The sequence below is a fragment of the Carassius gibelio genome, chromosome B11 (genome assembly GCF_023724105.1).
Source record: "Carassius gibelio isolate Cgi1373 ecotype wild population from Czech Republic chromosome B11, carGib1.2-hapl.c, whole genome shotgun sequence".
NCBI classification, from domain to species: Eukaryota; Metazoa; Chordata; class Actinopteri; order Cypriniformes; family Cyprinidae; genus Carassius; species Carassius gibelio.
The window spans coordinates 21,550,693-21,578,633 of NC_068406.1; the positions used below are offsets into that span (position 1 = coordinate 21,550,693).

General features: G+C 35.3%; 1 protein-coding gene across 2 annotated transcripts; it reads right to left on the minus strand.

Annotated features, from left to right (window-relative positions):
- Window positions 1–237: 237 nt before the first annotated feature.
- On the minus strand, window positions 238–27,088 carry LOC127968594 (paralemmin-1). 2 transcript variants are annotated; one of them, XM_052569892.1, is made up of 9 exons: window positions 26,760–27,088; window positions 17,731–17,776; window positions 16,529–16,609; window positions 11,163–11,290; window positions 10,082–10,190; window positions 8,753–8,786; window positions 8,384–8,449; window positions 4,376–4,507; window positions 238–1,392 (listed from the first exon to the last, which is right to left on the minus strand). In XM_052569892.1, the coding sequence occupies exons 1-9, from the start codon at window positions 26,762–26,764 to the stop codon at window positions 827–829; spliced, it is 1,167 nt and encodes a 388-aa protein (XP_052425852.1). In that variant the 5' UTR covers window positions 26,765–27,088; the 3' UTR covers window positions 238–826. The 2 variants fall into 2 exon arrangements, with proteins under 2 accessions (XP_052425852.1, XP_052425853.1); XM_052569893.1 differs by lacking the exons at window positions 4,376–4,507; window positions 8,384–8,449 and having other exon boundaries at window positions 26,760–27,083.
- Window positions 27,089–27,941: the final 853 nt, after the last annotated feature.

A 27,941-nucleotide genomic window follows, 5' to 3' on the forward strand; every position in this document is an offset into this window, starting at 1 on the left:
AAGCATAAGAAATGTCTTTCAAAAGCATTTAAAAATACAGACCCCAAACTTTACAGCCCCAGAAACACATTTCTTTTTTGTAAGGAACAATTAATGTGTTAATAATAATAACATATTTTTTTTCATTGCAAACTGAGGGGATGAGTCAAACTATTTTCTGTATTAATCAGTAGCTCAGCTTGAATTGTCCAGAACATTCCTTTAAGACTATGATGGGTTAAAACAATCAGAGTGTGCTCTGTCAGTCCCACAGGTTTTATTCCTATTAAAATAATTGCAATATTTCTCACAGCTTGGTCAGTAATAAATACAGTGCAGCGCACAATGCTGAGATCCATCATTTTCTTCAATCTTTCCTTTTGATGTGAAAGTGAAAATACTTTGCAGTGCACACAATGGATGCTCTACAAAAAGAGAACTCAAAATAAACAGGCTTTTAAAAATTATATATGTTATACAATTATGGGAAATATTTGAATCTTCCATATGGAAAGGTAAAAATAATACATTTGAAAAGGAAATGCTGATTAAAGGGGTTTGATCAGTTCATTTCAGTTAAAGGGTCAAATCTTGATCCTTCTCTCACAGGAGCGCATATGACACAATTCATTCCAGCCACAAAAAAAAAAAAAAAAAAACATAAAATGTAAATGAGGTTAGAGAGGATCAAGAGAGAAAAAAGTAATATACAAAATGTAAAACAGGTAAAAATCAATTAAAGAAACAACCGCTTTTATCAAAAGATACTGAACGTTTATTCCTCTCAGCCTTGCTGTTGTTCTCTCTGTATGTTGTTGCATTTCATCAGTAAAGTCTGTGTTTGGGCTCACATGATGGTGCAGCACTTGCAGGGTTGTTTCTCTTTGCTCTTGACCTCCGCAGTGCCTCCTTCTGGCTGCCCCGACTCGCCTGCCGCCTCTTCAGCCTTTGGTGGCTCTGCTGAGCTGCCGTTAGGGGGCGCCTGTTCCTGCTTGGCATCACCGGTGGCGGCCTTGGCATTTCCATCCTCGATGAGCACCACTTCAGCCTTCACAGTCGTGCTCTCCATCCCCAAAACCTTCTTTGTTTCATCCTCGTCCTCAACGCTCTGGTAGCCCATGAAAACCATTGTGACCGGGTTCTCCGCACTGGCTCCGCCCACTTCTGTCTGAGGGACTGCAGGTTTGGCTTCTACACCCGTGATCTCCTTTATGGGGGCTGCGGCTGGGACTACGTCCTTCTCTACCTTCTCCACCTTCTCGGCCTGCCCTCGCTCCAGTCTCGGTGTAGTCTTGCTGCTCTCGCTCATGGTCACCTCATCAGCCTTGTGGAGGAGCTCTTCCACCTCTGAAGAGCTGAGCTGGTGAACACCATTGGTTACTGCACCATCCACACTGCGCACCTCATGCACCACTGCATAGAGAAAAACAAGATAGACTGAGTCAGAAAAGACCTTTCCCTGACTGACTGCGATAGTTCACCTTCAGTTTTTGGTTTTTATTAACTTACATAGTGTTTTTTCTTATACTATCAAAGTCAATGGGGACAAGCAACTGAAGGTGAACTATCACTCTAAGACTGAAAAGCCCCAAGTATACTTTATTTTTTGTACACATACACTAGAGCAGAACGTGTAGCCTTTCAAAGTATACTTAATTTGATGTTGTGCGCAAATTCGGGTGGTCGACACAAAAGCAATAGAAAGCTTTATCCATGTTCAGTGTCTGCTCTATTTTTCTTTGCAAGTTATGACCGATATCTCTTTGAAACCAAAGCTGAACATGTATTTTTTTTAAAAACATAAAAAAAAACATCTTGCAATCTTGTAGATTATAATAAACATAGGATGACCATACATCCATTTTTACATCCTTTATTTACTTATTTTGTATTTATTTCCGAATGGCCTAAAATGTCCAAGTTTGACTTTGTTTTCCCACTGACCATTTTTCTACGGTCCCCATGCATTATATGTACATGTATTTGCATTGTTTTGGCCGTTTTCTGTAATTCCCGCACTCTTGCAAGCTACGATTGGTCGATTGCGTACAATGCCTGCATGCTATTGGTCACTTCACTTTTCAGTCATTACCTTCAGCAAGTATGAAAAACAATAGAAAGAAAAAAAAACTAAAACCCTGGACATTTTAAGCAATTTAGAAATCCCTGCCAGGACATGTTTTTGAAAAAAAAGGAATATGGTCACCCTAAATAAACAGCACTGACACCATACTTGAAAATGCCTATAAATCCTTTTTATAGTGTTAAAGCAAACTTCTAACCTACACTGAAGCACATTTGGCACACATAATCATTCTAGCCACTGACAAAACGCATAGAAAGCAAACTGTGCCCAGTCAATGACTACTGTTAGCATTGTCTTTTAAAGTTGTGCATCAAGTGCACTTCACTTGCTAAAAGTGCTCACTTGACTAAGGGATCAAACACAAGGAAAGTGTGGCAAGCGGAGTAAACAGAGCAGGAAGAAAGCAGTGCTACTGGTGTTAGCATTAGCAGCTAGAGGCGTTAGCAGTACAAACAGATGCAGTATCAGTGAAACAAGTATTTTAATAATCTGTAAACCTTTGGAGAATATATTTAATATATGTGCTAAATTTATAGTTTCATTGTGTAACACCACTGGGAAGAGAGAAAAGTCAGCCAGGAGGCTCATGGCTAAGCTTGGCAGCAACATGCCCAAAACTAGCAGTCAAGTTGCAGGGTGACCAACTGAGGGTTTAACGCACAACAGGGTATTTCGTTCTCTGACAGAAAATAACAATAAAAGTCAACAAAAATAAGGGATTTGTGGTTACCCTGCATCTAAAGCCATGCTCAATTAACCTCTTCCTTTTCGAGAAGTGACCAGCTTCTGATGTTAAATCAAGTAAAACTGACAAATACAAGATCTTCATGTTGTTCCAAACCCATCCAGTCTGAAAGAGATGTTTAGATGAATGACCAAGCTACTCTTTTCCATACAATAACAATGAATTCATACATTGGCCATCAAGCTTCAAAAAGAACAAAAAAGTACCATGACTTATTATCAATTTTCAATCAAGACTCAATGTAAAAATGTGCCTGTGGCTGCTTTTTCTGCAAAATGATATTATGTTGATTCCTGCACGTTTTGCAATACTTTCCAGATGAAATGTCCAGTGATTGGCACTACAAGTGTTCAGATTTATGTGAAAAAGATGAATGTGAAAATGCCAGGGGTTTATTACATTAGTTGGTTGTGGTACGACACTTATTAGTGGCGCTAAAAGTTTAATGCTCTATTGCATCAACTTACTCTTAAAAAGGACATATCATCTAACCCTAAGTGATACTAAGCAAACATGAGATAAAAATGAATTTACTGATGCATCCATGCCATTTTAGTTTCTGTGAGCCCTTTTACTGTGAGTGCTCAACATTGTAACTGCAATGCTGTCCTAAATAAACTACCAAGAAAGTTAAATATGTTAGAAAACAATACATGCCAATTTAGCTGATCATGTGATGCAAATGTTTTAGTTCACAAATAATGCACTTTGGTAAAAGAGATTTGAGATCACAACATATAGGGCCTTATGAAATCTTTTAATATATATATCAGGAGTTTTTCCTAAAATCATCTTTTTAACATTTAAATTATTACTCTCTTTCTTTTATTTATTTATTTATTGCATTACATTATATTGGTAAAATAAAATTTAAATTCTGAAACTTATTTTCCCCGAATTGATTATATTTTTAAGGTTTAATTACATTTTAATAATCAGGAAGCATGTATATTCAACTGAATTTAATTTGTTAAAATTTTTACAACACTAAGGGTACTATGAATGGATCTATGTTTTCATTAATTCAGTGTCTGTTTTCATTTTTCAGGATTTATGATTTAATAAATATCAATTATAAAAAACAGTGGTAATCAAATGAAGGCATTAAACACTAATTAATATTTTTAAATATAATAAAAAAACTTATTTTTTTAACTTATTATTATCAAATATGGATTACGTTTATATTATTTCAATTATATTAATCGATAATCTGCCTAAAAACATAATTTGTGGGAAAAGGACTAAAGGTGTTTTAATGTTTTACTGCCAATACTATTAATTTTAACTGGAAACTACAGGTAGAGACATGTTATTTTCAGTAAGCCTATGTTGTACATTTTGTGTACGGAAAAAAATCATATGGGTTTGGAAAAACATGGATTTTTGGGGTTAATTGTCCTTAAATAAACCAAAACGACATAAACATCTAGTTTTGTCAAATAAGACAACTACGGCTGATGTTCAGAACATTTTTCCTCATTAATGTGTTTTATATAATGTACACTTCTCGTAAAGCAAGCATATCTAGCAAAGCCACGTGCGTCTGCTCTATCGCCAGCCACCTTTCTGTTCATCCTCATAGACCTTGACACCCTGCTGCAAGAGGTCTTTGGGGAGCAGTGTGTTAGTGGACAGGACTTTAGTCTCGCCAGTCACCAGGTCCTTCTCAACTGTGATCTCTACGGAGTACATCGCTGCAGGGCCAATGAAAGAACACATTACCATCCTGCAATGACGCACGGTCACACTCACATAAAGTCACTAAACACACACATACACACACTGTTTAGGCCAGTTGCTTTCTTCTATGAAGCTGGTAAAGTGTGATTTTAAGAGACTGTCTGGTGAGCTCTATGATAATAGTAATACAGAGTGAGGTGTGGAAAGACAGATAGTATGACTGATGACTACATGGTGTTTTTTTTCTGTTCTAATGTAATATATGATGAATTATCTAAATTAGTGTTTAGAAATAACTGTAACTTTAAATAAAACAAGAACCTAAAAAAAAATCTGAACATAGTAATTCATTATATATTAAAAAAGCATAATATAGTATGTACCATATATATATGTGTGTGTGTGTGTGTGTGTATGTGACCCTGGACCACAAAAGTCTTATGTTTTATGCCAAGTTTTATGGCAAAATCATTAGGATATCAAGTAAAGATCGTGTTCCATGAAGATATTTTGTACATTTCCTACTGTAAATATATAAAAACTTCATTTTTGATAAGTAATATGCATTACTAAGAACTTCATTTGGACAAATTTAAAGGCAATTTTCTCAGTATTTAGATTCTTTTGCACCCTCAGATTCCAGATTTCCAAATAGTTGTATCTCGGCCAAGGGTATTTTCCATTTGTGGTCAATTTTTTTGAAAAACTGACACTTAAAGCTGCGGTAGGTAACTTTTGATGCTCTAGCGGTTAATAAACAGAACTGCTTGCGTCTTGTGGAAGAACATTGTAGCCGGAGCTACTTCTCTCTGTTTATGTCTATGAAGAATCACAAAGGTACTGGGTTACTCCGCCGCGGTATCCCCGAAGCAATCTAAAATAGTCAGAATATAAACACTTATTATAGGTGCACCCTAGTGATTCAGGACAAGCTAAAAACACGGTTTGGAAAATGGATTCATGGTGTACTCGCTTATTATATACATTTTGTACATTTTGAACACATAAAAAAGTTACGGACCGCAGCTCTGATTGGTTATTTTTTACTGGGAGCGGCGAATTTCTGCAAATGGCAATAGGACCACTGGGAGGAGCCAGAGGAGCTTGATTTTTTCACAGATTATCTGTCTCATATTCTACTGTCAGGACATAATGACAGGTTTAACAAATACGTAAAAAAGTACAAAAGTTACCTACTGCAGCTTTAAGACTAGTTTTGTGGTCCAGGGTCACATATATTGTTTTGTGTTAATTCTATCACAGAAAAAGTAAATCAAAGCTGTGATGTGATTTCTGAGGCAATGCTGCCATGGTAACCTGATCCTTTAGTAGTACGACTTCTAAAAATAGCTTTTTATCTAATAGATGTTTTTCTGCTTAATATGTGAGTGAGGGATGATGTAGTGTGTATGGCAGACACACGAAGACACACACACACATGCAAACACACATTAGCTGAAAGAACAGAGAATTAGAAGACAAGATTAGATGAAACCAGTACAGGATTAATAAGTTTAAAACACTGTTATAGGACAATATATAAGACCCACAAGTTTAATGTACAAAATGTTAATTAAAGAATATACCCTCCCAAGCAACCTGAAAAAAACATACACCAAACAGACACTCATCCAACTGTCAATAAATCTACTTTACATTTATCTGACTACAGAGGGGTGGGCGATATGATCAAAATCTTCACAATATCAGGAATATCATATTTCACGGTAACGATATATATCACAATATAGTTGTTTTTACTTTAGATAAGGTCATTATGATATCAAAATGTTTAATACCATGTAAATATCATAATTTTTGTCACCAGTGTTAATATCACAAAAAACTAACACTAGCCTAAAAAACCCCAAAAACTCAAGCTAACTGAAGACAAGTAAGCGATTAAATATGAATAAGAAACTAATTACAAGCAATAGGACATAAACTACAGTAGAACAAATAAATAAGAAATGCTACATACATTGTATAAAGTAATCAAACGTATAAAAACACTGCATATTCTTCACTGTGTAAATTAAATATATATTTTGTCATATTAAAATTACAAAAGTGATTTAGTCAAGAGCATACAATCTTTTGTTGTATGATTAACATGAATGAGCAACCTGTCCTCCAACCAATACGCTCGTATAGGTCGTTTGTCCAAATCCCTGAAATGCAACCCATCAGATCGTACACTACAATTGCGCCCCATCAGCAAAAGGTTGTTTTCATCTTAATGTTTTGTAATTTTTTATTTGCACTGTGATTTGTGTTTCGTGTAGCTCAATGGGTAGATTATTGCGTTATACGTTGATATACAATCATGCTATCATGGGTTCGAACCCAGGGAATGGACGTGCACGTAAAATGTATATGCTCAATTTAAGCAATGCTCTTTGAGGGTTAGGTTTAGGGGTGGGGTTAGGTGTGGTCATTCGAACGAATAAGCCACCCAGTAAAATATGTATGAATTACTGTGAGATGGGTGTAAAAAAACCACACATTGCATTTAAAAAAACGTGCGTTTTGTTTGGTTAATGATGTTATATGTCATTTCATGACGACTGACGCAATGCGATACTGATACTGTATTTTTACGCCCGCTAGAGGCCGCTTAACTTTAAAACGTAAATATAGGTCATAATAAGGTGCTTGCACAAACGACCTATGGTCGTTTTTTGTTGGAGGACAGGCTCTGAATGACAGACAGCGGGTTAATTAGACTGCTGTCACTTTAAGAGCTGCCTGGATCCAATATACGGTTACATGTGTGTTTTCTCTCTCAGCTGTTTTACTTTAACTTAAGATCTACTGTGTTTACAAAGATACTTCCAAAGATGCACATTTTGACATATAAAAGTGTGTTTATTTAATTGTCCAAGCAGCAAAAGTACTGGACTCCGTTCACTACTCCCGCGCTCTATGAACACTGTCTTCACATGCGCACACCTCTCTGACAACACACACATATAGCAAAATGAGTTTTATTTCGCTGCTAATAGCGTTTTGACGGCTTAAAATCACCTGTTTTTTAAACCGCAATGCACATGCAAAACGATATGCTTTTGTGACCACGTAGCACGTGACCGTGTAACTGCGATAAAGACGATAGTCTAAAATCGCTACCGATTGACAATTTTCTACGTGTTTGCCTACCCCTACTAATGAACAGAATTTAAATCTTAATACTTTTAAAAAGCTTTTTCTGATAGCTCTAAAAAGTTTATTTCACCACAAAATGAAAATTCTTTCATTAATTACTCCCCCTAGTGTCGTTCCAAACCCACAAGACCACAGTTCATCTTCGGAAAACAAATTAAGATATTTTTAAACTGTTTTTGAAAATAACAACTTTATTCAACAATTCTTTTCTGTTTTCCTCAATTTTGGAGGGAACCATGTCGCATGTGTGCACTTTCTTCTGAACATAAACAACAATTGACAAAAGTTGCTGATTAGTGACTGTTTTACCGACGTCCTCGCTACGTTTCTGGACCTGGGAACATTTCAGATGTGTTGCTGTCTAAGGGAGGGTCAGAGAGCTCTCAGATTTCATCAAAAAAATTTTGTTTCAAAGATGAGCGGAGGTCTTACAGGTTTGGAACGACACGAGGGTGAGTCATTAATGACAGAATTTTCATTTTTGGGTGAAGTAAGCCTTTAGGTTTTTTCAGAAGTTCTAAAAAAGAACCTTTCTGCTTTTGGTCTTTTCACTCAGAAAAACTGGAATCACCCCAAAGTTCTGAACATGACATCGATAATAAGAAAAAACAGAACAATTTAAGTGCTTCTTTTTCCAGCTTTATCTCAGAATTAAAGGGGTGAAAGGTAAAACGGCAGGAAGAGTGTGTGATCTCTGCGTGAGCTACGGTTGGATCAACACTCACCTGCTCTCATCATGTCAGAGACACCTCCGGATTTCTCCAGACGAGGGCTGACGTGAACCTTGACCTCTAATAGGGTCATGAACGAGGACACAGAAGGACAGAGAATGATAAAAAGGTATAAGGTGCAAGAGTGTAGAATAGGGGAGAGAGAGGGATGATGGGAAGGAGGAAGTACTACAGTAGACAGAAGACTGACTGTAATGTCCTTCACCACAGTCAATATGTCAAGAATAACTGCAGAAACTGATCTTTTGGCTGTGTAACTTTTAAATTGCTGCTCTTAAAATCTAATTTTGAATTCTGATCAAATGTTGCTCATGAAAAGGCTATTTTAAGAGGTGTTTCTGGTGTCAGAGATGATGACGTTACCTGTTACAGAGTCTGTCATAGAGTCCATCACAATCTGCAAAAATAAGACATACAGAGAGAGAGAAATCTTATTTCACTGATCAAAAATTTACATGTTTGTATTAAATATGAATTATACAAATACTGTCATCTGTCAAATTTGAGTTTGTTATTATGAAAACATTATATTTTCAGTTTACATCAAGAGTACTGTATCAGATAAGAAATGCAGTTTCAGATTTTTATTTTATGTTTCTTGGGGGTTAGATTATTAACTGTGCAATTTTTGCACCAAAAGAACATTTTCAAAAACTTTGAAATTAGCCTTAAAGAGGTATAAGAGTAATTTCCAACACCATCACAGAATGCTATTTAACAATGCTATTTAATAATGGTTCTTATATTATATTATTAAATTAAACAATTGTATTAATTTATATTATTGTGTAAAAATTACTTTTCTGTAATAAAAAAAATTACTTTTCTTTTTCCACTATTTTTTTTTTTCTATGTATAGAAAGTTCAAAAGAACAGCATTTATTTAAAAAAAAATATATATATTTTTTTTGTAACACTATAAGTCACAATTCATCAATTGGATGTATTCTTGCTAAATAAAAGTATTAATTTATGTTTATTACTTTTACATTTTAGAATATATCATGTATAGTTAATATGTTGCAATTTATAAATATTACTATATAAATAAATAATGTAAGTAATAAAATAAATCTTGTTTTTCTTTTTTTCTTTTTGTTATAATTGAAGGATCTGCATATGTTCTCCTTATTTACATTACTATTATTTAATTCATATTTTTAGATAACTGGAACACAATTCATCCTTTGAGATATGATGTAAATAAGGTAAAATTGAGGTAAATAAAAAGAAAAATGTTAAGGAGCTTTCTCTCTAAAACAACTACCTACTGTGGAAATCTATTCAAATAAAAAATACTTTGAACAACAGTCCTGACACATAAACGGTAAGTGCTAGAGACCAGCAGGCACTAGACAGTGATATATGATGTACTTTAGAGGATACTGACCACCAAAGAAAAGGCTAATCAGAGAAAAGAATTTGTGTTGTAGCAGCGTCGCCGCTCTGAATGCAGCACCAGTGAGAGCAAAAGTCTGTCAGTCCTGCACTGCTTGAGTGAGACTGAATTCTGCACTGTAAGCAATGAGATCCATCGCTTCCATTAATCAAGATGGCCTTTGTGTAGCCGGACATGAGATGGTCCCCCATTGTGTGTCATGCACTAAAGCTTTGAATAGAAGCCTCTGGATCCCCTGCTGCCCACCCTGGTGTGAAGTTTATGGGCTAGAAAGAGCTGCTGGTTAAACGCACCGTTTTTTCGACTGTCTTGATGTTGACTTCCTGTACTGCGTCTGACAGGTTCTCTTTGGTGGATGTTGCAGACACACCAGTCTCTAGCTCCTCCAGCTCTCTCTCCAGTCTGTGCTCGAAGAAAAGAAGACGGACATGCAGTTTATAAAGCGCATTTTAGGTTAACTCTTACTATATTTGTTAAATCTGAATGGGTTATTATTGTAAAATAATATAAAAATGTAAAATAGTTTTTGCTGCTTAAAATAGAAATCTTTTGTAACATTATAAATGTCTTTATTGTCACTTATGATGAATTGAATGCATACTTGAATGAAAGTATTAATGTAATTACAATTCTAATGAATAAATAATTTTTGCATTGTATTTACAAATAAAAATATATTATGTATTATTAATACATGAATGAATTAATAAAAAGGCTACTGTTATGTAAAGATTCAATATAATATAATTAATATATTATTTACAAAAAATGATTATAGGATGTGCTCTTTACCATTTATCTTTATTATTTACACATTTATCTGTTGGTAAGGGGAAAAATATTGTAAAAAAAAACAATGCATAAAAATATATACAGTACATCATATATACATAAATGCACTAATATATACAGTGTGTAAATACATATATAATGATCTGCACCAATTAAAATCTGTTTTCACATATTTTTATATTTTTCACCACGACCCCTTTCTGAGTGTGTTTTCCACACCAGGTCTTATTGGCATCCTCTGTTCACCAGGATGACTCATTGGTTGGCATACCAGTCCTGTACCAGAGGCCCTTACAGACAGAGCAGAGATTTAATCAGGCAGTGGAGATCCAGACCGACCGCTCTGCCAGCAGAAGGACCCATGCCAATTTTTCACCATTAGGAATAAACTGAGACAAATCAGATAAGAAAGAAAACCTTGGCCACTAGATCCATTTGACACAGTCCAGGCTGATGGATCCCACATTAGGGACCTTCTGTCTAACCACATCTGGACTGCAAAACAGAGGAATTCTGTTTTCTACTCTCCTTTTATAAAATATGTGAACACAGCTCTCCATCACACTGGAGTGGCTGGTTTACCTGAGAATGGTGTCCTCAAGATCTCTGGTTTTGGCCTCATCTTCCCGCAGCTGTTTCATGGTCCCGTCTTCCTCCGGTCCTGCAGAGGGCGCACCTTCCAGCAGCCATCTTTCCCTCAGTGCCTTGGACTGCAAAAAATTCTAAATTTATGTAACAAGAATATACTCCAATATATGCAGAATATACTCTGCAGCTTGTATATGGCGCAGAGCAGACAAGTTCAGTTTAGAATTGTATTATATTTTTAATTTCTATTAAAAAGAAGCAAAACAACAGTGGCAAGTAATGCAATGTGCCCCAATGCAGCCCTCTACACCAAACAAAATATTTACTCCCAATTGGGTTAAAATTTAGACATGTGAAATAATTTGTTTCTGAGCTGCAACTGACTAATCAGAACAAAGTATTCCAGATAGATATACAATAATGTTGCACGTATTAAGTATCTTATGATCACCAAGGCTAAATGTTTTACATATTTGATCAAAAGTTAAATACTGTGAAATATTCTTCAATTTAAAGGGATTTGTGCATCAGTTGAACAATGATGCTAGAGAGTTTCAAATCTGTTATCGCCTGCCTTTGAAGATCTCCTATGAGACAAGAGATCTTTACTAACCAAATAGTGCACAGCTCTTGCTCTCAGAGCCTGAATTATTCAGCTAATTGGCACTAAAATCTAAATGTTGAGCTGGCACAAAGCTGCCTTGGCACCAAACCAGGCACTGCCCTGATTTACTCTCTGAAACTGATCTTACCCACTTCCTGTGACTCTCAGACCTTGATGTTTGCTTACTGGTAGCATTAAACTACATGGCAATTTGTTTGCCGTTCACAAACCACATAAGATGTGTGCATATGCATAGGCTGCCCTGCCCAGCACATTACCAGCAGCCATTAAAAGTCTGCAGCTGAGCATAGTCACTCTAAAACTTGGGGATGGAGAAATATATTCTGGGTGGGGCAATGATGGTGCCTGTGCAAACCTTTTACAGTAACCCATACTAAACCAATCCAAGAACACTTCAATTGAGATATTTGCTGATTTTACAATTCTGCAGCACATCATGCTGATTATTTCATCACAATATACGGATGTATGACAGGCAGTCAAGCCAAAAAAAAAACACACACACACACACACACACACACACACACATTGACCATAGAGAAGTTATTCTGCGCACACTTGAAGACTGAGCATTATGGATGCGAGTTGTATGACTTGGTGGCTGTCCAGCTCCTAAAGGCTCTGGGCATTTACTGCACAATGCACTGCAGGCCTCGGACATTCCTGCCTCTCTCTCCCAGCTGTTCCTGATCAAACCTCTGTCTTCTTCCTCTCTGACAAGTCAAATAACATTCTTTATGTGCTAATATAACATTATATATTGTGATTCATGCATACCAGTCCATGAATGCCAGCTCTGTTTTCTCTAGGCTACTTTAAGGACTCAATTTTGTATATAATATATAATTTATTGTATATAATATATAATACTTTAAATATTGTTTAAATTGTCTTATTTATCTGTTCCATTAATAAAAAAATGATTCATTTATTCATGCATTCTATTGTTTTTACAAAAAGCAGTTTATAACAAATGTAAAAAAAAAACAAAAAAAAAAAACGTTTTGTGTATTATATGCATTCACACACACACACACACACACACACACGTTTGGTTTAGCTTGAAGTACTAGTAGTAATTATATATATATGATGTATGGTATATTAAGTATCACTGGTCTATATAAACAAACAATCAAATCATTATAAGTGTTATTCAAATAATCTCATATCACTTTTTTGTTGCACCTCACATCTTTTATTTCTTTGTTTTCTTTCATCTCCATTTTCATTTTTGCCTGAGCTGCCACCTCCCACTCCCTAGAGACCTACTGTAGGAGAGCGTATACTGACCACACACACACACACACACACAAGCACGTCTTTACTGACACGATGCGATCGAAAATACAAAACAAAGCACACAGGCTCCCATGTGCTTCCAGTGGCTGAGCCATTGTTTTCCAAAGTAAAACAGATCCAGCTTTTTGCGCAACAGCTTAAAACAAAGACTTTTGTCTGCTTGTGATCCTATGTCACGTGATCTGTGTTAACCCATCCCACTAATCAAACCACACCTATCCAGTCCAGATCATTAACATACTGTACTGATCACTGGTCAGACATCCTTTAATCAGTCTGGAGTTACAGATGAGCCAATCAAAACAAGGGAAGCTCTGGAGCCAAAATACTGACAAAGAATGAGTATGATAGCTAATATACATTACACAGACATGCAGGCTTCAGCACGACTTGGCCAGAGGCCGGAAACAGCACAGCTTTGGAGCTCAAGTGGTTGGAATTGTTCTGTATTCAGGCAGAACCCTATGAACCTTATCTTTTAAATCGACAAAAGCCTGCTCATATATCAGATAGCATGTGTTTTCTGGATTCTCAGAGGCCCCTCCATACTTCAGCGTTTCACTGGCCATTCATCTCTCTCTCTTTTTCTCTCCCTCTGCATTTTGCTGACTCTGAATGGGAGCTCCATAGAAACTGCTAATGAGGAGAGTTTTTGGATCTTATCTCTGGCCAGCGCAGCAAAGTCTCTCAGCCACAGCTGATCGCCTCAAAAACACACACAGAAAAACACAACCAACTTCCACAGAGCAGCACTGACAATAATGATCGATATGTTGTTCAAGTGAATTACAAAATGCTAATAATATTTGAAATAAATCGCAATTAATTATATATTCATATCTGCAGCCTCCAAATGAAGACAATGCAAAGACATTATATTTTTGTAGCTGATTAAAAAAGCATCAGTTTCACATTAATGTTTCTCAGATAGACACAAGATACATTTGGTACTTGGTCATAATGTAGTCCAGATTTAAACCTGTTTCCTTGTCCAAATACACACACCTGCGTTCTTAGCCACTTGAGAGCGAGTGCGCGACAGGAAGTAAGTGTGCAAGACTGTCCAAGGCAATGCCCTGAACACACACTAAATCCAAATAACGCTCTGGAGTGCTGTTCGAGGCTTAGTGTATCCCATCATGCAACATGTTGTTGATATGCAAGAAGACATAATGACAACATCATAACATAATTAGAAGCACCACAAATTAAATCGTGTCATGTTATAGAGATTACTGAACAGACATCTAGAAGTTGATTTTAAAGAGTAAAGTATTTAAAATAAAAATAAATCTATGTATTTACTAGCATTTTTACAACACTATAAGTTATAAGTATGCCCCATCAGGTAATGAAAAGGTCTTCATCCTCACTACGCCATATGAGTAGTCAAGTGGTCAAGTGCAAAGAGTACCAAAAAGTACCAAATCTCTAAGTAAGATTTCACAGTAAAATTCCTATAATAACTGTAAGCTATGTTCAAAATGCAATACTAGCATATTGTTCACTGTATACTATGAAACATGCACTTGAAAATAGTAGTATGTGAGAAAAAATAAATGCAATAATAAACATTTCAATCAATAGTATTGTTGTAATATGACATCACTGTTTAATTTAGACACAGGTTTGAAAAAATATTTGTATGTATATATATTTATACATGTATTTCATTTATATTATCTATAATAATATAAATATTTTATATATAAATCTAACATATTTTCCCTTAATATATACATGTATGTGTGTATTCATAGTAAATCTACACATTATGTAACATAAACGTTTCTTTTCATTAGCTTTTGTCACTTTGCAGCCTTTGTTTAATTCAGAGAGGGGTGTCTAATTATCTTCCAGGAAATGAAAATAATACTCGGAATTATTTACACAATTAAAAAAAAAAGAACTTTGTGAAACAGTGAATTATTAAGAAGTTAATTTGAGTTTTAATGATTGATATCACTTTCAGGTTACTTGACTGTGAAAATGGGCAGTGTTTTTTTTATTTGTATTTTTATACTGTTATATATTATATAAATAGTATTAAGTATCTTATATTATTTAATTTATGTATTCATTTTAAATGTAGTTTTTAATTTAGTAATTTTTATTATATTTTTTAATCAATAATATATGTAATATATTTTTTAAGTCAATTCCAGAGCTCTGCATTGTGGAAAACAGTCTTTTGGTATTTCCAGTGAATATGAATTTCACCAAATGCAGTAGATCATCCACGTATATGCATACAAACACCCCTGCATACTATATACATACTACACACTACAGATGTAGTGTAAATAGTATGGTAGCCTGTTATTCCAAACATATGCAGACACATTAAAATGTCTATTCTAAACTACAGCATAAACAGAAATGGGGAAAAGTCCTTCCACAGTTCACAATAATTTACACCTGACTTGAGGGCCACAGAGACAATACGCCATATATTTAGCAGAGTGAAGCATTTCCCTCTTCACACAAACAGGATGTCTCATCACCCCCCATGGCAGATTCTCCTTCCTGTGTCTGACAGGGTGTTCTTGGCCCAGACTGCACCAATATTTCGAGGCCCACTGCCAAGAGCTTAGCATGAGACAAGCTTAAAATACAACTCTCAGTCACAACAGGGAACTGCTACATCCCTCTGGGCTCTAAAGGGTCCTGACCCTGAAAAAGGCTGAGGACCCCTGGTTTAATTCAGAAATAATAGGGACGAGTGAAATCAAAGACATTTCTGCCACATAAGAAAAAACAACATGCTTTGTTCAGTCATAATAACGACAAATAATAATAAGATTAAAAAAATCTAAATTATGAGACACTAATTCATAATAACATAAAATATGACATAAAACTCAAAATTATGAGATAAAAGTTTAAATTGACATGGAAAGTCATAATTATGACATGCACAATTTTTTCACTAAAAAGCCACAGTTGGATTACATTAAGTTGACAAAAGTCGAAATTATTAAATACAAAATTCATTTTCATAAAAAAGTCACATTTTGATCTTATAATTTTAAGTTGTCATACGATCAGGTTTGTCATAATTATAACTTAGCATCTCATAATTATGACTTCATCTCTCATGTCATGTTAAATGTCATTATTTTTTTTTTTTTTCGTAACTATAATTTCAGATTTATAATGCCATCATTTTGATCTTTTTATCTCATAATTATTAAATATCTCATCATTTTAAATTTGAATGTCAACATTATTATTTCATTATTTTGAATGTTTAATGTCACCATAAAGATTTTGGATGACTTTATACCAACACTTTTTTATGTTGTGGAAATAAGTGGGCTTCAGACATCAAATGATTATAAGAGTTAAGAAATATAAAATCCATCAGTGTCTGTATTCGGGGTAATGTAAATGAACAAATATTTTGGCCTCAGACGTCTTTTTTTTATTTTACCTTGAGGTGCTGAAGCTGCCGTCGGTCATCCTCGAGTTGTCTTTTCTTATTCTCAATTTCTGTCTGTCTTTTCCTCTTTTCCTGTCAATAAAAATATTATTAGGATATTTTTGTTTGTGTACCAAACACTGCTTGTCCTGTTCTTCAACATCCATTCTGTGAAAATAGTTCTTTTAGAGTTGAAGGTTGGCTAAAAAAGGTTTTCTGCGGGGTTACATATTTTTGTTTTACACCACTGCTCTCAGACCGAAGCATGTGTGATAATGTGTGTTAACAATCTTCATATGTGAGAGGAAATGAGCTGAGAACAATGTGTTCATCAATCAGTGAGGCCGAGAACCCAGCCAGCAGGGAGTGTGTGTGTGTGTGAAGTGTGCACCTATGTGTGTGTAAGGCCTAAAAAAGGTGCATACATTTAACAAACTGAACAGGGAATGTTACAGCCCTCCTTTTTTATATATTAGTAAGAACTTTTACATACAGTGTTTTTGTGGACAGATAACATAGCATTTCTCCAGATTTTTAAAGAAATATTTTAAAATATTATTTAAAAAAATATTATTATAAACATTTTACATTTATTTTTAGAATTTGAATGAATTAATGAATGAATAAGATTTTCAACATTATTCATATTCCTGTTTAAACTGCAATTGTAATTTTTAAAATAATGGCTGTTTATTTTTACATTTTTATTAAAATTACACATGCTCTGATGAATTTGATAATTGTTCTTTTTATATATATATATATATATATAATATATATATATTATTGTTCTTTAATATATTACTATTAATGCATTTTATGTTTTTTTTTATATATCAATATGGTACATTTAATGGTATAATTTTAAAACAAGTTAGATAAAAATGTAATCAGATTACATTACCTAAAATGAGTAACCTAGATTACGTTACCAACTATCTATCTGTAATCAGATTACAGATTGCAAGTACTATATATATAGTACTTTCACTATATACTGTATATATATATATATATATAATTAATGCTTAAATGAAGTAAAATAGTACTGTTCGATTACTTTAATTCTAGACATGGGCAGCCAAATCAGCAGTTTTCACGATGAGCCTCGTATGTAAAAAATCTCCGACCCACTTTCAGATTTGTGAAATGGGTTCAGGAGGTGGGTTTATTAGGACCTCCAGGGGAACATGTGGTGTGAGAATCTGACTTACTGCAATCGCCTGGAGCCGCTCCTGCTGTGAGGCCGATTCTGACATCCTGAAGGACACAGAATATATGTGTTAGACTGCTAGAACAATAGTCACAAACAGAAGACAGATTTGCTTCCTGTTCTGGCATCTGGACTCTTTTAGCTATTAGTGCTGAAGTCAGAGGACTGAGTGTAAAATGACAAAGTTGCTGGCTTCACATCAGTGCATCAGGTTTACAATATGATCATAACCGCACATAACACATAATCATAACACGCCACCACGCTGCTGTAACTACCAGTGGGACATTTTCTAAGAGCCCTGACTTTTAAGTGTTAATTAAGAATCACGATGGAAGATTATTGTTGTGATTATTAAAAAGTAAACACTATAAATCACATTAACATCAGATTATTTAGTTATGACTGAACATTACCTTTCAATTATGATTAATGTGTGTATGTTGTTTAAGTTTCTCTGATATCTGTAGTCTTGAATCTGATTTTATTGTAATATTTTCTGTTTTTGGTGCTGTTTGTGAAAATAGATTGAGACCTACAAAACAGTAGAAATGAAATCTGTTAAAGGTCTCAAAAATAATAATGATTGCCAAGATGCAGGTTTAAATGGTGCTTTCCCACAAAGCAAGAAGGGAAAAGTTTGAGAAATGAGTCGGAGATCTGATTCATGCTGAGTTTGATTGAGCAAGAGAAGAAAATATTCCACTTTGGAGTGAAACTGAAAAGCTTGTTTTGTGCAACTGATTCCAAGAAGAGCAGAGAATGGCTGAAGAAGCATGTTCATGTGGATCATATCCTCCAGCCTTCTCCCTAATGACAAATGAAGTCTGTTTTCCGATCAGGAACATCCCTATTCAACTCATTCCCTCATTTCTTGTCCACACACACACACATTTCTTCATTCGTAAATGGCCCGGCCCTAAAGATCTTCCAGACAGTGAAACGGACCCCTGCTGACACCCCCGTCTGCTGAAGGACACAGCTGTAGCGCTGGCCCCTGTACGGAGCATTTGAAGCTGAGGTGAGATGCCGTCAGGGAAAAGAAGAATGTGAAGGCTGTTCTCCGACCCGCCGCACTTACATTCCCTTCCCCCAACATGAGTATAAAACACAACACCTGTACAAACAGCCTGAACGGGTGACACAGCAGCTGATGTGATCATGCAAACATCCTTATGGAAGCCAATATGACATTTAAAGCTTCTAATACATGTAAGTCACATGAACAACAGAACCTATGCCATGCTTTTTCTCTGAACTGTGTTTGTACATTCTGTACAGTGAATTCGAGATATCCCAACCATCTTTAATATATGATTGGAAATACAATTTTCATCTAGCAAGTTCTAAAACAGGTTGAAAATCCTATAGAGTTGTATGTGTGCATGTGATTTTAGATGCAATAGCATGTGTCTGGCAGGTCTGCTAGACTTCTCTCTCAGCAGAATTCACCTCCAGATCCAGACAGTCTCCATAACACACTCCAGCATTAATCAAACAACCAAACAGATCAATATGCAACACAAATATTAAATGCTATACTTGATTTAAAAATGATAGCCTTCAGTGAAATCCATAACCAGTCAAAACTAACAAATACTCATTATATTTGATGAAGCTCTCCTTGTAAACTAATTGTGTTGCGTCGTGCCAATTAATGCCTAACCTGATTTTACCAAGTGAGACATGTTCCTGGGACAACATCGTTGTTGACCCTGGAACAACATTGTGATTAACCAATCAGATTTGAAGAACCAGTTTATAGATTTTGTGAAGTTTATGCTTAAAATCAGTGTTTGGTGCTTGTACATCAGTGTCATTCATCTATCATTTCCTCTGATTTTAGGGATTACTCATGGTTAAGGTTAGGTTTAGGTGTAGGGATATGGTTAAGAATATATTTTTGGAGTAAAATGTTGTTCCAGGGTCAACAAAATATGTTGACCTAGGAACACATCGGACTTGGCAAAATCAGGACGTGCCCAATTAATATGCAAACTGTCCGATTCAAGATGATCGTTTGTGTTCGTTCTTGTACCAGAAATGGGTGTCATGTCAAAAATATTTGAAATATGACTGAATATGTATTTAACGAGATCGCTATGAATAACAGTGAATAAACTGTAAGCAAAAATGGCCTATACATTTACATCATCAAAGAACATGATCACTGACATTAGTTTAGCACAAGTTTAAGCACTCTCGAAAAACTCCAGTGAAGCTTTCTCCGTTGTGAACTAAATTTCTTAGTTGCATCGTACCTGCATCTGCACTGAAAATTAGCAAGAGTGGAGAATTCAGTCACTGATTGCATGTGCTGAATAAAACTCAACATTAATAATGAGAAATAGAAATGCTGCAATCAACACTTTTCATCTCATTTTCATTTTCACTCAAATTGAGCGTTTGCCACAGTGCAGTGTTCAGGGTTAGTAGGTCAGCATTGGCAGGAATAAAATGACATAATCTTCTGCTTCTGACAGGACTGCCAGCACCTCACACTGATTATTTATTCTCTCTCTGTTAAATCTATCTACAGCTGCTGGTTCTGTGCAGCGGAGGCTCACTCCTCTGTGAAATGAGGGTCATGTGTTTGGCTAATTTTCCTCCCGTCACATGCTTATCAGCCCCAGCTAGCACAAACAACAGCATGATCTCAGAGCGAGTCCGGTCAGCGCGCCTCATACGCCAGCTGATTCGATTTCCTTTACTAGCTTAACACTTTAATAGCTGTCAACAGCACGTCCAGGTTGTCTTGTAATGTTATGTAAGAGCCAGAGATGGGGAAGCTACAAAAACTGCTAAGCTAGGTCGCTCTTTTCACTGAGTCACACTTCAAGCAAAGTAACTAATAAAATTGACGGTACTGAAAATCTATAGCTTCACTTCATTGAAATGTAATAATTTGTTTTTGCAATTACTTTTAAATAACTGGTGCAATTTTTTTATTCAGTGTATTACCATTCAAAAGTTGGTAAGATTTTTATTTTCTTCTGCTCACCAAGGCTGCATTTATTTGATTAAAAATGCAGTAAAAACAGTAATATTGTGAAATATTTGTACAATTTAAAAGTATATTTTTCTATTTGAATATATGTTCAAATGTAATTTAGTCCTATGATGCAAAGCTGAATTTTCAGCATCATTACTCCGGTCTTCAGAAATCATTTTAATATGCTGATTTGGTGTTTTCGTATTATTAATAAATGTTGAAGACCTTAATATATTTGTGGCAACCATGATTCATGTTTTTCAGGAATCTTGCATGAATAGAAAGCCCAAGAGAACAGCATTTATTTGAATGTTTGATTAGTTTTAATTTATTTAAAAAAAATTATATTTAAAAAAGAGGAATTATTTGCTTAAAACACTCTTAAGCATTTTTAAGCTATTTTAATATGTTTCTTAAAAATGCCACTTAGTTTGATATTTGTTATTTAATGCAGATACATTGATATATGTATAAATGTGGCTTGAAAATACTTTTGGATCATGTTCAGTTTTGAGCAGTAAAATTAAGATGTTTTCATATAATCTGTTTGGACTGTCACTGGATAATTTACTTATTACTAAAAGTAAATACAAGAACTTACCACTAAATTCAAGTCTGTTTTTGACAGTTAAAATGTACATTCCCGTGAGACTCGTGTCACTAGCCTGAAGGTTGCATCACATCTTGTGATCACATGAACAGCCAAACACTAGTTATCCTCAGCAACCCCCCTCTATCCAGGACAGAATAAATTCATCTTGGCCCACAGTGAATAGAGAATGTTCACATTTGCTACATTACAACATCAAGCAGTAAGACAAACCAAAAGACACTAAGTAACAGGTTTAGACCATGCAAACCCACATTCCACATCTGTCTTTTATTCTCCTGGCTGCAATAATATGATGACTTTGAAAGGACTGGGGCCATAAAAGGACATTATTGCTTCGTTAGGTATTTCAGGTTTTTTAGATGCTAAATTAATCACATATTTCACTAATTAAGCTGCTTTTGACATGCACCACTTGTTCGAAAACAGTCTAGAGAGAAGGAGGAATTCAAGGCATCTCTTTCACCTTAAAGAAATGACATCAGACATGCTAGAGAACTAAAACAGATGTTTTTCTACTCAATAAAGCAGCACCTCATCTCGGCCAACAAGGTCCGAATACATTCTTCTAACAGTTTCAGCACTTAGACCATTTCAGGTCTCTCAGCTGATGTTTTGAGGTCGTGTGGATGACCAAACGTCCTCCTGCAGTGAAAAAGCATGAGGCATAAAGAGCAGCTTTGAGACCCCATGACTGCTGGAGTGTCCCGCAACCACAGAGACATTAAGAGGACTATTCAAGACAGATCCTCACCAAATCAATCATTTGTGGTCTACTTACAAAAATGGATTCAACTTCCTGCCTGTCTTCCATCAAATCTGATGGATATAAAAATTAATTGATAGTCCATCCAGTGCCAGAAAATTTATAATTACTATTATTGTTATTATAATTTATTTACCATTTCATTATGTGTGTGTGTGTAGATATATTTATTTATTTTTATTTATATAATACAAATAAAAAAATACAAATAATAAAAATACATGTAAAAGACACCCACACACACACATATATACATCAATTTTGTCATTCTTATTGTTTTTTATATTTCTATTGAGCTTTCATTTCTTTTTATTTTAGTATCGTAGTACTTCTAAGCTTAAGGTTTTAATTTAATAATTTTATTTCAGGTTAATTTCAATAAACACAATTTTGTTTTCTAATATTTGTTTTCATAATTTGATTAATTACCATAACTCATAAAATGCTACAGTATATAGTTTTCAATAATACATAGGATTTTATTTTAACTATATTTGACTATAATCTGAAAAGATTAAAAAATTCTGGTATTCTTTAATTTCTTACACTTTTTAATATATATATATATATATATATATATATATATATATATATATATATATATATATATATATATATATATATATATATATATATATATATATAAAACGGATGGCATTTTGCTTTCAGCTCAGTTACTTTGGCTTTTTCTGAGGTATAACTTAACAAGGTTAAAGATTACAGTACAAAAATAACAAATAATGGACTCAACTAAATGACATATTTTACACTTCCAATTAAAAAAACCAAGTTCAGTGTCTGTCCATTTAATCATACTGTAAAAATGTATAAAGGGAAATGGATAACATCATTTCCTGAGAATGACCCAAAGACTCCAAGAGTTAACATCAACCAAACAAAATGAATGCCACAATATAACAAATGTTCAATCAAATTAAGTCTGCATCCCAGCCGCAGCAGAATCCTCCTAATGAGCCATGCTCCTACCAATGACCCTTCAAAACTAATAACCATAACTCAGTGAGGCACACTTAAATGTCAAGGCTAACTACTTCAGTGCCCAGAGATTATTGGGTTAACCTTTACTAGTGCTGCTTGTGGAAGAGAGGAGAAGGATGGAGGCCTCTAGGCTTTCACAGGTGATATTTTAAAAGGTTTGAAATCATCTAGTATTCCCACAGATTTGTCCCATGTTCTGTCTAAAAAGAATTCAGCCTATCGGTGGACGAACAAATCTCACTGAGAAACTCAGACTCAGACTGATGTCTAGGGTAAGTGTAACCCATGTGCAGGGCTGCTCATGACAGCCTCACAGACAGAAGCACAGTCACAACACAGTAATCATGTCTGGTAATAGGGTCACAGACACAGCTGAGCAGCGGGAGATGACAGGCCAGATTCTGCTGGTGCTACTAACCCAAAGACCGAGCAGTGCATGTGTCTGTCTGTGTTCTCCACTAAAATTAAAGGGAATGCTCACCAAAAAAGAAAATTCTGTCATCATTTACTCACCCTCATATCATTCCAAACCTGCATGACTTACTGGAATTGATAAAAAGACACTGTTAAGAATGTGAGAAAACAAACAGTTACCGGTCCATAGTATGAAATAAATAGGCTTATCATATAAGTCAATGGCTACCGTCAACTGTTTGGTTACCCACATTCTTCAAAATATCTTCTTTTGTGTTCAACTGAAGAAAGAAGTTCCCACAGGAATAAGTGGAGGTTGAGTAAATGATGAAACTGTGAACTGTCCCTTTAAGGATAGAATACACTAAATGACTTTTGCACAGATTTTTGATAACACCATTCTGTCCAGAGAAACAGCCACAACCCTGTGGACTTGCTCATGAACTGTTCAGCGAATAGAAGTGAAAAGAACACTGTCTAATTTATACCACCTCACCCTATATTGTCGGCCATAAATGTGATAACCCCCAAACTCCTTTCACACTAACAGTGAATAACAGAGTGAAGGAGAATAACAAAATGGACAGGAAGTGAAGAGCAAAGGATATATTCATTTTAAAGATGGTAGGGAAGGGTTTCCCTTTTGCTTTTTTAACTTGCTTCAATTCTCGCTCGGTTTTCTCCATCTTCGAGGAACCCTGACCAAGCAGATTCAGGCTTGTTCATTAGGGCTCAGCTCAGGCATGGAGTCTGATGAATCCTTTGAAGCCTCCCAGCATTCCTCAGCACATGTGGCAGAAATCAGCACTTCACACGGACGACAGTGGGGAAATAGCATGCATGCTGAGTTTGAAAGCAACATCAACAGGAACGGATGTGCCCATCAACCTTCTCCCTGAAGCCTGAGGATAATAACGCTGCATTTATTGAAAGAGAGATGAACAGCTTTGGCATTCTCAAATTTTGCCAGAACTGCTCTGGACATAATGCAACATGCCGTCCCCAAAATACACAATAGGTTTGTCCATACATTTACCACCACATTTTTACAGGCTAAAAGCAGCTCAGATCATATTTCAGGAAAGATATTTTCATTGCGCCAATAAAACAGCTCCTAATTTCATCCTCCCCTGAATGCAGTGGTCACTAATGGAGAGGCATGTGTCATCCGATATGGGCAGGGACTTTCATTCAGATTCCAGGAGCAACTGTCAGCCCACCCCTCATCTCTCTCGCTTTCTCTGGTGTAGTACATTACAGTAATTAAGTCTGCAGGCAGTTGTCTATGCTCCTCTAGCTAAAGCCCCAGTCATTATGTAGGCTATATGTATCCTCTCAGTTTCACAGAGGGAAACAGGATTCTCAGTGCATGGATTATTACGCTGTTTCACATATTAATACAGCTCACTGCATGCTTACAGAAATCAAGACGACAGAAATCTTTTTTTTTAAGCTGACACTGTGAGAAAAAAAGAGATTCTGAAGTCAATCAATTCAAATCTCTACTCATTATCATTGCTTATCACTAAAGACAGCATTAAATTGAAATTTCTGTTTCTTATTGCTCTTATTCTGAACAATTTATCCATGCATGTTTTATTTTTGTACTATTTTAACTATTTATGCCAGATTTCTCCAATCATATATTAAGCTAAACCCCGCCCTTTCATGTCACCAACCACAAGCTCCGCCTCCGTCCAATCAACAACTGATGAACAGATCCAAGTCCCATTTTTTTTCAACATTTTTGAAAATCAGTTTCACTCAGATGATCACAATACAGAAGTAATGATCTGCCACTACTTCCTTGGCATCATAACTAAAGTTTAACAAGTGTAATGCATTACATAAGGGAAAAGTTTTTTTTTTTTTTTATGAGTTAAAAAAGTTAGAGAATGTAGAGAAATGCACCAAAGAAAAAAGAAAAGAAAAAACAGTTTGGTATGCAAATGTGTGCAAGAAAACAGACCATCCACAATGTAGTATGCAAATTAGCAAAAAACTAATGACTTTTGTCTTATTTCTAATGAAAGCAGAGATGTTTGATTTTGTTTTGTTTGATCTGAATTTCTTGCTTCACCTTACATTGCAACACAGAAGCAAGGTATTTTCTCTCAGTGTGCGAGACTTTCGATTTATTAGCTGCTATAGATAAATGGTAAAACAATTCGCGATACAAATAAATGTGCTTATGATTCCGATAGCTGAAATAATATTATAGTTACACCAGTTTGCAATAACAAGCAAAAGGATTCAAGACTTCAGATTAATTAGCCGCTAGGCTACATATCTAAAATAATACCAAAGTGCAGTAAACGGTAATAAAAAATAAAAAAAACTACTTGCTCTACAAACCAGTGTGTTTCTGATAACGAGAGTAACCTGTATCGCTAAAATAACCGGAAACAGATGACACAGGTTTCATTCACAGTTATGAACGGAGCGGTTTATATAAAACCCGGAATGGATTCCCCAGAAGGGAAAGCGCTGTAAGTCTATTCCATTCTTAATCAGCGTTCCAGACCCAGATTTTATTTTGTGCTGACTGCTTCTTTAGACCAGACGCAAAGCTACTGTTTTGGCTTCTTCTCGGTCAATTTTTGTTGTAGATGCAAAAAAAAAAAAAAAAAAAAAAAAAATATATTGGTTTCTGTCTTAACCGTGAGTTACTCGTTATTATTACTTGATTGCAGGTGTAGTCACAATTGTGCTGTAGTGCTCAATATCAGCACTACCGACTGTCTAATTTCAAATCGCAGTCGTGGTTAAATACAGCACGCGACAAACTGTACACAGACACGCACATTAGATGGATAGCATATTTTGTAACTAAGTAGCTCAAAGAAAAAGAGACAAGCTGTTTCTAAATTAGGCATGTAAACAACTGAACTGAGTGTCAAAGGCATGAAGGAGAAACCTATTTCTGTCAGCACGGGACGCATACAGAGCGCATGTGTGCTGGATGCTGCTGGATGTCATACCGTTATCCGCGGTGCCGAACACATTACACCGCGGCAAAATAGAGCAGTAACGATATGCGTCTTAACAAATACATTTTAAAATTAAAAACACAGCCTTTTTTATAAAACATAGTTAAAGGTGCTATAGGTAGGCATCACACTCTCTGTAAATGAATTGCAAGAGAAGAGCGGAGCTTGGGATGTTTTGCAGGTGTGGCTCCGTTCACTCATTATGAGGGCCAGCGCGCGCTGGCCTGCCCACTAAACGAAGAACAGTTTCTATACTCACTCCATAGTGTCCCAGTGCGGTTCCCTCAAATTTCAGGTGAATTGTCCCGGTTGAAGTGATAGTTAGTTTTTTCTTCTTCTTCTTCTCAGAGGCGCAGCACCATCAGTTGTCAGCCTCTGTCTCTGTGTGTGTGTGTGAGCAGTGAGATCGGGAGCTGCTGCTGCTGGCGTCCCTCCCCTGAATCTGCCTCTCTCTATCAGACCAGCGCAACCCGGAAAATACACTCCACGTCCCTGTCAACGAGCTCTAAACAGGTCCACCGTGTAACATCTCTTCATCGACTTTCTGAGAGTGTCCGGTTTCCCAGAGATCTTTGTTTTGTGTTTATGCGCATCTAATGATGTTTTATATTAAATTGTATTTGGCCCAGTATGATAATTAAGGGGAGATTTGTCACCCTCTCATGGACGTAGAAGATACTACATATGATACTAAATATGATGCAAATCATTCCAAATATATATATATATATATATATATATATATATATATATATATATATATATATATATATATATATATATATATATTAATAATGTAAATGTAGATAAAGAGAACATGATATGAGACTCGGTTAACTCACAATCAGGGTTATTATAGCTAACTAAAACATATATAAATTATTTTCATTGATTAAATAATGAATGTTTTAATATTTTAATATTTATTTATTTTATTAATTTAGACTTATTTCAGCTAGTTTTTAAGTCCACATTTCTACTTTTCATTTAGTTTAACTTGATGTGCTAAGATAACTATTTGATTTAATGTATTAAATTGATATAATGTATTAAAATTATACAAGCATAACAAACTTAAAAAATAAAAATTTTCAACAAAAACGCACAGAATTACTGTAACTTTAACAGAAATGATAATGATAACAGAAAATATTATACTAAAATAGCACTGCTCCCAAATGGGCTTCGTTATAAAATTATATTAACTATCTGTTATCTTTAACATAATCTAATGCACTTCTACTGCAAAATGATTAAATGACACATTAACTTTTCAACCCTTTAATTAAGAAGAGGAAATAACATTCCTTGTGTATGTGTGCGTGTACAGAATTGCTCATAATTAATAATTGATGTACCCCTTGCACAAATGGAAATGTGCACAAATATTCATGCACAAATAAATTTAGGGGACATATCTAAATATTTACATGTATGTTAT

Coding starts and splice junctions, on each gene's coding strand:
- LOC127968594 (XM_052569892.1), bottom strand. Junction 16,610..17,730: donor AGCGGCTCCAGGCGATTGCA/GTAAGTCAGATT, acceptor TTTTATTGACAG/GAAAAGAGGAAAAGACAGAC. Junction 10,191..11,162: donor CTTGAGGACACCATTCTCAG/GTAAACCAGCCA, acceptor CTTCGAGCACAG/ACTGGAGAGAGAGCTGGAGG.